We start from the raw sequence: 13,927 nt of genomic DNA, 5'->3' as shown, positions 1-13,927 counted from the left end.
GTACTGCTTCATTCATAAACAAGGAAGTACTCTAGTATCGATTTAGGACGAGGGGAGAACATTTCCCTTTTTTTCTGATAACATTAAAGTAAAGTTAGGCTCTGATGTCAGCCTCCTGACTCATTAAAAAAAAAGAGCGAGATCGCGAGGGCCAGCAGTAACGTTAGAGGAGGTAGACAGTGTGGTGGTGCCAAAGTTATTTTCTGATTGTTTCATATCGGTTACGTTCTAAAGCACAAATAAATAACCATCAAACACTCAACGGATGTACTGTGGATACAAACGCTCTTAGTTTCATTTTCCTCTTCTGTATTTCATTCATTGCATCGGTAAATATATGCAGCGGTAAATGTCGTCGCAGTGAGACAAAACCAAACGTTTATTTTTTTTTAACATGTATTTTAGATGAAACGGGAGTCTAATTTGCCTAATCTTTGCAGGTCTTTAGACCGCGGTGGAAACACAGACAACAGTGGGCTGAAAGAACCTTTTACTTCCTTGAAAAGTAGTTCCAGGGACTAAAATTACCGGGAACTTCTTGGTGGAAACGGGGCTTTAGTTACCCGGCATGTCTGTGTGCGATCTCAATGATCCACAGCCCACCCCCACACCACCAGAAGCCCGGTGACAACACCTCCTGTTGTCAGCCATGGTTGCGCAACATGAGCAGCGGATTAGCCCTGTTGCCTCCATTGGAGACCAGAGAGAGGAGGCTTTTTTAAAGGGGGAATCCACACTAAATTAAATTGGGCAGAAAATCGCTGCTCCAGTTTTCAAGCAGGTCTCAAGAGCAGTGCTTCCACAGTACATACCTTTTTAAAAGCCAAAATTAAATGTCACACAATCTGGGATTCAACTGAAAACAAGACATATGAAGATGCCGTCTTGGGTTTTGGGAAACACTGATGGATATTTCTAACCATTTTCTGACATTTTATAGACTGAACAACCAATCGATTAATCGAGAAAATAATCAACAATGAAAATAATCGTTAGTTGCAGCCCTAATAAAATCCATACCTGTCATCTTTTTCCCACTACAGGTGCTGGGCAGAGAAGTGTACACGTCCAACAACCAACTCGGCGGCATTCAAATCATGCACAACAATGGCGTGACCCATACTACTGTTTGCGATGACTTTGAGGGAGTCTTCGCGCTCCTGCAGTGGCTGTCCTACATGCCCATGGTAAATGTTTAGCTATCGTTTTGAATAGGATGCTGCATCCTATATATATCCGTGTGATAAATGAACTCATCCAAATGTTAAGAGCTGTGTGTTTTTTTTGTCATCGTAAAACTAAAGACATTTCCTTTTTTTCTTCAGTGTAAATCCAGTCCAGTGCCCATCCTCAATGCCAAGGATCCCATAGATCGGCTAGTGGATTTTATACCTACAAAGACTCCCTATGACCCTCGCTGGATGCTAGCAGGACGTCCCAGCCAGAGTGAGTGTCCAAGACTGGGTGTCCAGTGAGATCTTTTAATTGCTCATTTTTGTTGCCAGGTAGGTTGATACAGAATAGTGTAGGCGACTGTAGTTCCAATAGATACTGTTCAGGTGGTGGTTCTGTGATGCCAGATATTTAATAAATAAGTAAATATTAAGTGAGCAGGATTTTAAAAAAACAAACAAAAAAAAACATTTTGATTAACCCCGGTGTCGTCCTTATTCCTCACATTCAACTACTATTCAATCTCAGAACCCATCAGTTATCTCTCTGACGACGGATAAGCCTCTATATTTTTGGCGTTTCCGGTGTAGCCAGCTAATATCCGGGCCAAGACTTCCTTTTCTGTGCGCTGCTCGTTGTTTACAGTCAAATTAGCAACTTGAGATGCAAGACTGGAGCTTGAGAGACGACGTGCGCGACCGGATTGTTTCACAAATTTACAAACTAATTTTAAACCAATAAAAAGCGTAATCATCGTCAGACGATAGCTGATGGGTTCCCAGATTGCATTTCGGCCAATACGTTCTACCTCTTTTGCTGTCCACATGGACTGTTTGCCTGCATTCAACCAAAGCCTGCTCGAACATGAATCGGTCACTACTACTCGGACTAAAAATGGGAACCAGAACGCTTCCAATGCTAAAATCTTGTCCCGTTGCCTACAAATTCTGCATATGAATTTAAGGAATTTATCAATTATTAAGCAAAAATGCCAAATATTTGCCTGTTAAGCTTCTCCATTGTTCGGCTTTCCTGCTTTTCTTTTCATTTTTATATGACTGTAAATTAAATATCTTATCTTATACATTTGTGATTGTTGATTTGGAAAAACAGGCAATTCTGTGACATCAAATATGGCTATGGGAAACTGGCTGCCATTTTTCACCAGTTTTGACACCAAAATGTTCAATATTAATAACTAAATAATCATCTGATTTAATCCATAATGAAAACAATTGCTAGTTGCAGCCCACAATTCATACTGTACATTCAGCCTTACAGCCATTCTCTACTCCAGAAATGGGATAATGGGCTGCATCCAATACTGAGTTGCACTGAAAGTTGTATTGCCTCTTATAGAATCCTGGTTGTTAACTACGATGATGATGATTTATACACTTTCACTTTTGCTCATTTCCTCTACTAATCATTTTTATTCAAAATGCTTTATCAGCAGTTGTAAAGAGTCACACTCCCCATTTTTTGTGTGTGTTATTTATAAAATAAATAATATTCATCATTTAATCCTAATATCCCCTTGGTTAAAGGTTGGAAAAATTCATTACTGGAGAGACTATTAAGAAACTAATAGAGAAACAGTGAAGCCTAGCGTCATGTTGCTAAAGGCAACAACATCAAGATAGCAGCGAAATGGATCCAGCGTGTTTTACACTGCAGGTCAGGACTGAGCAGGTTCCACATCAGTGTAATTACAGCTCGGGACAGCCAAAGAGATTGGGGGACTGTGTGGGAAGCCAGTCAACGTCTCTGGTAGTGACGAGCAGCGAGGCTTAATTGAATGGTAACCTCGCAGGCCGGGCATGTTTCTCTGGGTGTGCAGGCAGAAAAAGAGCTGAATAAGCCTCCTCCTGCAGTCATCCATCATGGTTTGCTGCCAAGATTACAGATTCGGAGGGAAAGAAACACGCAACCTCGGACTGCGGGAGGAATGAAGCCAGAGTTCTTGAAAACGCTATGGAAAGAGATTCAGTTTCCAATTTGCAATTATCAACTCCACTTTCTTTCCTCTTTCACTCTTTTTTTTTTTTTTTAACCATTCTGCACTCACTATCATCACACTACTCTCCTTCACCCCTCTCTGTGTATACAGCTCCAAAGGGTTCCTGGCAGAGTGGCTTTTTTGACCAGGGCTCCTTCATGGAGATCATGCAGCCGTGGGCTCAGAGCGTGGTGGTAGGCAGAGCCAGGTAAGACTCCCCAACAGAGCACTAAAACATGATGACACACCGCCAATAATGAATTTGTTCGCACTATAAATGCAGTCAAGGTATTTTGTAGATGTCAAGCGCTGAATAGCCTCTCTTCCACAGACTGGGCGGGATACCTACCGGGGTGGTCGCCGTGGAAACCAGGTCAGTGGAGCTGTCGATCCCAGCCGATCCAGCCAATCTGGACTCAGAGGCGAAGGTAAGGGGTCGCTCAAGCGCATATACTAAAGCGTGAACTGGCAACCATTTACAGTAGGGGTGTAAGAAAATATATAATATATAATAATATATTATAAATATATAATAATATGAAAGGTAAACCAAATTGACGATTGAGTGTAATTAGATTTTAAAAAATCGCAATATATCGCTTTGCTTACAGTATCGTAATATATCGCAATATATTGAATGGTTACCCCCAGGTGCTGATGCTGATTTCTCTGATTTGTATATTTAGATCATCCAGCAGGCAGGGCAGGTGTGGTTCCCAGACTCTGCTTTCAAAACAGCCCAGGCCATCAAGGACCTGAACAGAGAGGGCCTACCTCTTATGGTGTTTTCCAACTGGAGGGGCTTTTCTGGAGGAATGAAAGGTACGTCCGTCTCAACCGGTAATCAGCCAATCTGGGATTTAAAACCATTCAGCGTCTCACATGAAACTCTCCTTCTTAGACATGTACGACCAGGTGCTGAAGTTCGGGGCCTACATCGTGGACGGGCTGAGGGAGTACAAGCAGCCGGTGCTGGTTTATATCCCCCCCCAGGCCGAGCTGAGGGGAGGATCCTGGGTGGTCATAGATCCCACCATCAACCCACGTCACATGGAGATGTACGCCGACAAGGACAGCCGGTGAGTTGGACTGATAAAAAGGGAGCATCATCATTATCAAACCACCTTTTGTTCACTTAAATCGTTCTCGTCTCCAGAGGTGGAGTTTTGGAGCCCGAAGGAACGGTGGAGATCAAATTCAGGAGGAAGGATTTGGTGAAGACCATGAGAAGAGTGGATCCGATCTACACGGGCTTGTCTGAAAGACTGGGTGAGTCCTCCACTTCGATTCTAATTATAGCTCTTAACTGGCATCTTTGTCGCCCCACGGCCTCGCCCTCGTTTTAGTAAGGAGCAATATATCAGGTGGGAGCATGTGCGCTTTCAGTCGTTCTTTATCTGGGGTTGATTGTATCATCTTCACCGCACTCCCCCAGGGGAGACGTGTCAATCACAGCCTGCTCAGATCAATCACCAGCTCTCCTGTCTCTCCTGCACAGCCTATTGATTTTCCTCCAGGCTCAGAGAGCAACTGTGGTCCAATGTTGCTGTGTGGGGCGCTGTGGGCGAAACTGGTGGAATGGAGGGGTTTGTTGGGGAGGCTTACAGATTGGAATTGACAGAAATCAGTCTTTGGTGACAGCAGCCAGGGGTTTGGGGGAGCTCTAAAACAAAACGCTGTTAGCAGGAGTTAATTCCCCGCTGCATGCTCATGTAGAAGCTGATTTGATGGTAACGGGACTATAAGGGAAAGCCAACTATAATGCTACTATGTGAGGACAGGATTCTTGGCTCAGTACCTTGTACATTGTATTTCTTGTGCCCATTAGCATTAACTGTGATTCCTTGTCTATATACACGGCTTGTAACCAAAACCTATGGAGGAGGGAACTTGCAAAAAACAAAAATAAATGAATATATAAATAAAATAATATATAAATAAATAAATAAGCGACTCGATAAATAAATATGTCATTAAATGCAGCAAAAATAATATTAAAAATAAATGTAGCCATAAATACTAGGGGTGTAAGAAAATATCAAAAATATTGAGTATCGCGATATTTTTTTTAGTGTTACTGTAAACTCTATATTGATTTTAGTAGTTTACATGCAAAGATTAGCTCAATACTATTTTACCTGTGTTCTTTATACTATGACAGTTTTCCTATATTTAGATTTAAAAAAAGAATTGCAATACATGGCCTTGCTTACAGTATCCTAATATATTGAATCGCAACCCCTGTGTCATGATGCGTATCGTATCGCCAGATTCTTGCCCTAATAAATACATGAATAAATAAAAGGGAAAGTTAAACAGAAGAGTAAATAAATAAGGGAATTAATACAAAGATAAATAAATATGTCATTAAATGCAGCAAAATAATATTAAAGATAAGTGTAGCCATTAATTGATTGATTGATATAAAATAATAAAAAAATATATATAAAATACAAAGATAAATAAATAAAGAAGGAGATTAAAACAGAATTATCAATTTATGTCACATTTTATTTATTAATTAATTAATGGCTACATTTATTTTTAATATTATTTTTGCTACATCTGATGGCATATTTATTTATTTATCGAGTCATTTATTTATTTATTTTTGATTTTGGCAGGTTCCGTCCTCCATAAAAATCTGCCGGCAGTCAGTTTTTGGCAAATCATGTTTTTTGCAGTGTTTTTACGGTATTGTTTTCCAACAGGAACGCCAGAGCTGAGCCCCCCTGATCGTAAAGAGTTGGAGACCAAGCTGAAGGAGCGCGAGGAGTTCCTCCTGCCCATCTACCACCAGGTGGCTGTGCAGTTTGCGGACCTCCACGACACCCCAGGTCGCATGCAAGAGAAAGGCGTAATAACGGTGAGCGCTTCTTGCGGGCGTGTATTTGCTACAGTGCGAGTGTGTGCAGTATGTGAATAACCTGAAAAGCCCACAGGGGAGTGAATCAGTCTAGCTGCTGCTGCACCTGCCTAGTGAATAATGTGTGGTCGCACCAGGCTGCGAGACTCGTCCTCATAATTATCTCATGATGACCCTGGTCAATCACCTTTAGAAACCACAGAGCAGCCTCAGGCAGGCCCCGTCTCATCCTGTGCCTTCGCAGTCCCATATTTCACATACAAACATACACACACTCACTTTGACTGCCATCCATCTGTGAAAGACCCCTCTGGTCATGTGAGCAGTGTATTTTGTCCACACTGTAAAGACTTTACCATCTGCAGTGGTCTGCACGTTCAACTCAAGTTCATCTGCAGAGAAATCAGTGATCTTCAGTTAACTGCGATGAATACTTAAAGAGGACCTATTATGCTTATTTTCAGGTGCATTCTTGTATTTTCTGATTGGAACCGAACTCTTCAGACTACGCTCAAGCTCCGCTCTAACTAGCTTTGTTTGAGGGTGTACCAAACTAGCTGCTAGTCAGGTATTATGCAAAGGTGTTACTTGGTGACATCACCATGTTACGGAAGAAAAGGCGGGACTTCAAACAAGGCGTTTCAGGCAGTTTAGGAGCAGTGTTTCTGTGGGGGAGAGTGACTCAATTTGGCGTTGACTTCGGAGGTGTTCCGATTTCCTTAATGAGTTCTATGTCATTGTGACATCCAAGGAATGGGGTGAGACAGGCAGAAAATGATTCTTATTCCCCTTTAAATGAAATACACCGACTTGTATGTAAATTGTAAAATGTAGGCGATAGTAGCTTCTAATAACAGTAGCTGCATTTACATTATTTATTTTTGTCTTTTGCTCATCTCAGGATATCCTCGAATGGCCCACGTCCCGTCAGTTCTTTTACTGGCGCCTGCGGCGTCTGCTGCTGGAGGACACGGTGAAGAGGAAGATCCAAGAGGCCAACAGCGAGCTGACAGACGGCCAGATCCAGGCCATGCTGCGCCGCTGGTTTGTGGAGGCCGAGGGGGCCGTCAAGGTAAAACCCCACCACAGACTTACAGGATTTGTTCTATAGTCACGGAGTGGAAAATGTAGAAAACTAGATAATTAATATCTCATAGACCTACATAGTTTGTAAACTGGAGGTTAATTTTAAGGACTTAAAGGACTTTTAATTGAGTTTTTACTTTTTTAATTTTAAATACATATTTATAAATGAAAATTATGTCGGTTAGCCAGTACAGCTTCATTTGAGTGGTCAGTTTGTAGTTCTTTAGAGCTTTAAAAAGTGCAAAAATTACCATATATTTACTCCAAACATCTTGCAATATAAAACCCAAGAGATTAAAATGAGGGCAAAACAGTATAGAATACTCACACATTTTTTATCTGTTCAAAATGCACCCTAAAGTCAGATTTGTCAAGAATTTAATACTCTTATCAACATGGAAGTGGGCAAATATGCTGCTTCATGCAAATCTATGTATATATTTATTATTGGAAATCAATTAACAACACAAAACAATGACAAATATTGTCTAGAAACCCTCACAGGTACTGCATATAGCGTAAAAAAATATGCTCAAATCATAACAAGGCAAACTGAAGCCCAACACACAACAACAGCTGTCAGTGTGCTGACTTGACTATGACTTGCCTTAAACTACATTTGATTATCATAAAGTGAGCATGTCTGTAAAGGGGAGACTCGTGGGTACCCATTTTAGTCACATATCTTGAGGTCAGAGGTCAAGGGACGCCTTTGAAAATGGCCATGCCAGTTTTTCCTCGCCAAAATTTTGCGTAAATTTTGAGCATTATTTCCGCTCCTTTGCGACGAGCTAGTATGACATGGTTTGTACCAATGGATTCCTTAGGTTTTTCTAGTTTCATATGACGCCAGTATCTAGCTTTAAAACTGAGCCCGCCACCTAAACCTAAAAATCGTAAGTTGCGTAAATGCATTAAAGACATTTAGTGGCGTTAAAACAAATTTGCGTTAACACATTATCGCATTAACTTTGACAGCCCTATAGTTTTTACAATTTTATTTTTAGATTCTATAGTTTATCATATAACCGAAGTCATCATATCCAGTGTTCTGTGATGAATTATGGAGAGAGTCTTTGACTGATTGTCGCCACTAAACTCAGAGGTTTACTTCATTTCAGGGAAGTGTATATATGCTCAAGTAAACGCTCTCTTAGCCTCGAGGAATAATTACTATTAGAGGTTTTATCCTGAAGCTCCTATTCCTTCTCCTCAAAGTGCACCAGATAAAGAAGTAGTAAGCATTCCTATTAAAGCATCATGATGAAATACAGATGGTCTGATAACTGGTAGTTAATGAAAATAAACATCCTTCAGTGATCCATAAATGCCATCCCTTCCGGGCCCGGTCTCGGGCTCGGTCTCAGGCTCGGCGGACCAGCCGTAGGGGCGACAGGAGCCGGCCCCGGCGTTTGGAGATCTCCTAAGAAGTGGCCTTCTTGTTAGCTAATATATTATCCCAATCAGGACTGGCTGTCTTAAGCCACAATTAATCACAGCCCTGGCACGTGCAGATAGGAGAGCAACACGCTGTTTCTTAATTAAAAGCAAACAGATTAAAAATGATTAATAAGGGGCATTAAATGTTCTTGTGGACCTCAAGCAGGACTGTTCATAAAAAAAAAAAGGCAAGAGCCCATTAAACCCCCTTCAGCCCCCCAAAATCTTTTTGCTAAGCCCTCCAGCCTGGCTTTGTTTAGGATCAGAGATGCCAGCACTCATGAATACTAATTTTCCTATCGGGGTCCAGTCAACAAGACATCCGGCCCTCACTTTGTGCCTGTCCATCTCTTTTGTTGTTGATATTATTTGTTGATTCATGATATGTTATACATTTTAATCCGTTCATACAGTATGTACGTTTCTCATGTCATGTTGTCATGTAACTGTTTCCTTTAATTCCCAATAACCATAAGAAAAGGTGTGATTAGTAGGGTTTATTTATCCAGAAATACTTTGAATCTTGCACACATTGGGCCTCATGCAGGAAGCCATATACAAACAAATTTTCTCTTAGTTTTGTTTGTATTCACGAGTTGTATTTATTTTGTTCGTTCCCATTGATTTCTGGGAGTTTCTTACTTTTGCTCTTCTCTTAGGAAAGATTACAAATTTTACGAATGGTCGAGAGCACTCCGACCAAGACAAGAAAAAAAAATCTTGTTTTCACAGTCCACAAATTGATCAATTGAAGGAAACATATGTTTTAAATTTGAGGAACAACAACAACAAAAAAAGCATGAATATCATATAATCAAATTTAGATTATTATGGGTTTTTTTATTTTGATGATTGGTAATGATTGGATTATTACATTTGTGGACTAAATAAATACTATTTGTATTGATATTGGACCAATATCTATTATCCATATCTATTCATCTATCTTATCTTATCTAAGTTCTTCCTCTTGTTACAGCATTTTTTTTCTCTTCAAGTCTTAAGCATGTGTCAGGGTATTCGCACACGGCACAACACCTGCTCTTATATAGTGTTTAAGGCACGTTATCTATGCTAATAATAAACAATCGGCCACACGCCTCCAATTTACGATCAAGTGGGATTCATCGTAGAACACCTAGTTAAGAGCCTATTTGGATGGTAAGGAACGTTTGGTGCATCTAGAGTTGACTTCTCTTATTTTTTTCTCTTAAAAAATTCAGATTAAGAGAAAATATAAAACAATTTTAAGAGAATGTTGCTGCTAGGGCTGTCAAAGTTAACGCCACAATAATGCGCAAATTTGTTTTAACACCACTAATTTTAACGCAATCAATCTTTATTGAAGTTGTAGCGGGCTCAGTTTTAATGCTAGAATGAAGATACTGGTTCTATGGGTACCCACGAGTCTCGTTGCCTGTTGGGCTTGAGTTTGCCATGTTATGATTTGAGCATATTTTTTTTATGCTAAATGCAGTACCTGTGAGGGTTTCTGGACAATATTTGTCATTTTTATGTGTTGTTAATTGATTTCCAGTAATAAATATATACATACATTTGCATAAAGCAAGCATATTTACCCACTCCCATGTTAATAAATACTTGACAAATGTCCCTTGACAGCCCTAACCATCAGAAAAACGTGATTTCTAGGCCTTATTCATCGAAAAATACATTGAATCTTGCTCACAATGATTCATCTCCACTCCTTTAACACCCCCCCCCCTGCATCATACAGGCCTATCTGTGGGATAATAATGAGGAGGTGGTGGCATGGCTGGAGAGGCAACTAGCTGAAGAAGAGGGCGCGAGGTCCGTCGTCGACGAGAACATCAAGTACATCCGCCGAGATCACATCCTCAAGCAGATACGCAGGTGATGATTGTAAACAATGCAGGTTCAGCGGTGAAGAGTTATACAGTGCAACTCATTATTACCTGTCATTACCCCCCACCCCCACATCCATCCGCCCACCTGGTAAACACATGTGAAATCCAGCTTTCCTTGCATGATTATGACAGTTTTCCTTTTATTTTTTCAGCCTCGTTCAAGCCAACCCAGAGGTCGCCATGGATTCCATCGTGCACATGACCCAGCACATATCGCCCACGCAGAGAGCCGAGGTGGTCCGCATCCTGTCCACAATGGAGACGTCGGCCTCCACCTAGCCCCCTCCCCTCCCCCCCTGCCTGGCTGACGCTCAGCTCAGGCCCCGCAAACGAGCGCCAAAAGGAGCCCCGGCTCAGCCAGACCTCCTCTCGGCTGAGACCTGGGCTGGAAACCGAGAGGCTGGAGGAGCCAACGTGATGGGCCTCGGCAGCTGCCGAGGTTACTGATGAATCGTTGGCTATGATTCTCAACTAAGCAGGAGTTTCAGATTGACTGACATCAATTATGACATTTTGTAAATTGTCTTGCGTGTTGTGTTTAAGATAAATCTGTTGTTTTGTATTCAAGTGCAATTGAAAAAACTGACTAAAGAAATATCTAATATGTAATTGGAGTTTACACAGTCGGCCCAAGCTGATGTTGATGATTCCATGATAATCAAACACAACAACAATACATTTAGAAAAAATGTTGTCATATTAAAACGCACCGTGGTTTGTGACATATGCTTGTTAAAGATACGCAAGTGTTTTGATGACCAACTTGACAATGACAACACATTGCTGGGGGCATTAGCGTGAAAAAAGGGGGTTTTACACTCCTAAGTAGGGAGCACTTAGTTACTGAATAAAGACAGAGGGGGAACACTACAACAGATCTGGACAGGAGAGCCCAGCAGGGAGCGGGGACGGGGTCCCTTTTAGACCCCGACTGTTTCACAGTTACCCTGCAGCGAGCGACGGGCAGCTCGCCTCGCAACAAAAACCACAGCTGTCCCTTCTGTTCTCGCTCGCACAGTACAACACATGCTGCTTTAAGATGCACTTTACTGCTTACTGTTCCCTCACATCGCACCCAGAGTCAAACCTGCAGTTTAAAGTGGTGCATTAAACACATACACGCACAAAAGTGGTACAAACAGTAAGAAATACAGAGGTGATAATAGTTTAAATGAGCAGAGTGGATAATAGCGTGCTTGTTTTCGAAAAATAGTCTGTTCTCTCTTGGGTTTTTTTTTTTTTTTTTTTGACAACTAGTTTTCTCCTAAAACCAATTATTACAATTTTTTGAGTTTTTTTTTTTGTTTGTTTTTTAACTAAAAAAATATTTTTGAATTTGCTCTAACCAGATGTATAAATCATTAAATGTCTGTGAAAGAACAAAGACTAATGTGCACTGTTACATGTCAAATAGGGTGTCTAATTTTCACTGTAATCCACACTCAACTGTTCTATTTAAAGTTAATCTCAAGTTTTTTCATAACTTTGTACCTCATGTGTGTGTAATGTTACTTATTTTTTAATATTAATTTTTTGTGAAAAACGTGTTTGAATCGCATATTGCTCCTCTACTTGAGTTTGGTACCAATAGACAGGCGAATTGTGTGAGAATAGAGTGCATAATAGTCGGGGAAAACGGCACCATAATGTTGAACTCAGTCCTAATAGATCATCGTGTCATAATGCTCTGCAGAAAAATGCAACGTCAGCAATGTGAAACGGCATCGTGGTCAGTGCTGCTGTGCCTTTTTAATGTGACTGTATTGACCTGTAGTCCAGTTGCTTTATAAGTAACTGGTTGTTTCCTATACAAGGATGGAGAAGAATTTAATGTGTCTGCAAATTTAATAAAGCTTACCCAACTTAGTTTGTGTGCAAAAACTTTCTATTTTTGTTACATAAAAAAGGGCCGTTTTAAAACTCAAGTTTCCAAGAATTTGCAGTAATTTAATTTGTCAATTATTTTTATATATTGATGATCCTCGGGACAGATAATCGCATCACTGGAAGCCTCATTAATTCCAGCAGTCAGAACAAAGTCCATTACTCTGGAGAGGCATTTTCTGATTACTCGAAAATGATAGTCTTCCCAATCCACTGATGATTAAAGTGGCATTTTCTCCCTGGCTTTTAAAACTTCAACAGTATTAAGGAGGATGAAGCAGATCAAACAAATATTGAGGGATCTGTCTCATCCTTTTTTTTTATTTTATTTTGTCTCATTCTTTCATATCATCCCCCTTGGCTCCGTCAACTCTTTTACAATCCCACCAACAAATATGTAAGACAAATTGAGTTGCATGCACCCAATACCCACCACAATTATAGGAGGCCCAATAAGAAAATGAGTCATTTGGTGCTATAATTGGAAATGTGCCTTGCTTGGTCTCTCTGGCCTCCCAGAGGGTTTTGCTCATTTGTGGTGCCATGCGAAGGCCGGCTAATTCTTCTTTTAATCACCGGCAAACTGCGGAATCGGGTTCCTCCTCAACCACTGGAATGGAGGGAAGCTTGCAGGAAGCGACTTAATGTTGTCCTTTTTTCTATTTACAATGTGGATAAGAAGTGTTGATTTATAATAAAATACTAGAGCTGTCGATAGATTAAAATATTTAATCGTGATTAATCGCATGATTGTCCATGATTAATCACACTTTTCTTTTATCAGTTCAAAATGCACCTTAAAGGGAGATCTGTCAATTATTTAACACTCTCATCAACATGGGAGTGGGCAAATATGCTTGTTTTATGTAAATGTATGTATATATTTATTATTGGAAATCAATTAACAACACAAAACAATAACAAATATTGTCCAGAAACCCTCAAAGGTACTGCATTTTAGCATAAAAAAATATGCTCAAATCATAACATGACAAACTCAAGCCCAACAGGCAACAATAGCTTGCCCCAAACTGCATGTGATTATCATAAAGTGGGCATGTCTGTAAAGGGGAGACTCGTGGGTACCCATAGAACCCATTTTAATTCACATATCTTGAGGTCAGAGGTCAAAGGACCCCTTTGAAAATGGCCGTGCCAGTTTTTCCTCACCAAAATTTAGCATACGTTTGGAGCCATATTTTACGTTCTTTGCGACATGCTAGTATGCATGGTTGGTACCAGTGGATTCCTTGTTTTTTTGTAGTTTCTTATGATGCCAGTACCTTCGCTCTAGCTTTAAAACTGAGCCTGCTACAACCTAAAAATCGCAATTTGCCTTAATGCATGGCGGTAAAACTAATTTGCGTTATTGCGTTAACTTTGACAGCCCTAGTATCTAGCCTTCTTTTCCATGGCTTTAAAATAAAGTCAGCTTAGTTGAAGATATCAAAATGAAACAGCCATTCCCATCTTTTATCATCCGTAGAACAAAATATGTCAGTGGTTTTTAAGCCATTTCATGAAAGATTGATAACAAAAACCAAACCCAAAACATTAAACATGTACATTAAGTCCTTCTTCCATTTCATA

General features: G+C 40.3%; 1 protein-coding gene across 14 annotated transcripts in view; it reads left to right on the top strand.

The window, feature by feature from the left end:
* Positions 1-12,319, top strand: part of acaca (acetyl-CoA carboxylase alpha) — a 45,924-nt gene extending 33,605 nt beyond the window's left edge. For all 14 annotated transcript variants that reach the window (XM_037748046.1, XM_037748044.1, XM_037748043.1 and 11 more), the window contains 11 exons: positions 1,044-1,187; positions 1,326-1,446; positions 3,284-3,380; positions 3,504-3,600; positions 3,859-3,994; positions 4,074-4,251; positions 4,329-4,441; positions 5,884-6,038; positions 6,940-7,110; positions 10,303-10,439; positions 10,606-12,319. In XM_037748046.1, coding sequence (XP_037603974.1) covers positions 1,044-1,187; positions 1,326-1,446; positions 3,284-3,380; positions 3,504-3,600; positions 3,859-3,994; positions 4,074-4,251; positions 4,329-4,441; positions 5,884-6,038; positions 6,940-7,110; positions 10,303-10,439; positions 10,606-10,732 — 1,476 coding nt within the window. In that variant the 3' untranslated portion in view covers positions 10,733-12,319. The remainder of the gene's footprint in view (positions 1-1,043; positions 1,188-1,325; positions 1,447-3,283; positions 3,381-3,503; positions 3,601-3,858; positions 3,995-4,073; positions 4,252-4,328; positions 4,442-5,883; positions 6,039-6,939; positions 7,111-10,302; positions 10,440-10,605) is intronic.
* Positions 12,320-13,927: the final 1,608 nt, after the last annotated feature.

The sequence above is a fragment of the Sebastes umbrosus genome, chromosome 17 (genome assembly GCF_015220745.1).
Source record: "Sebastes umbrosus isolate fSebUmb1 chromosome 17, fSebUmb1.pri, whole genome shotgun sequence".
NCBI classification, from domain to species: Eukaryota; Metazoa; Chordata; class Actinopteri; order Perciformes; family Sebastidae; genus Sebastes; species Sebastes umbrosus.
Note: the sequence above shows the minus strand (reverse complement) of the source record. Positions and strands in the feature narration are given on the sequence as shown.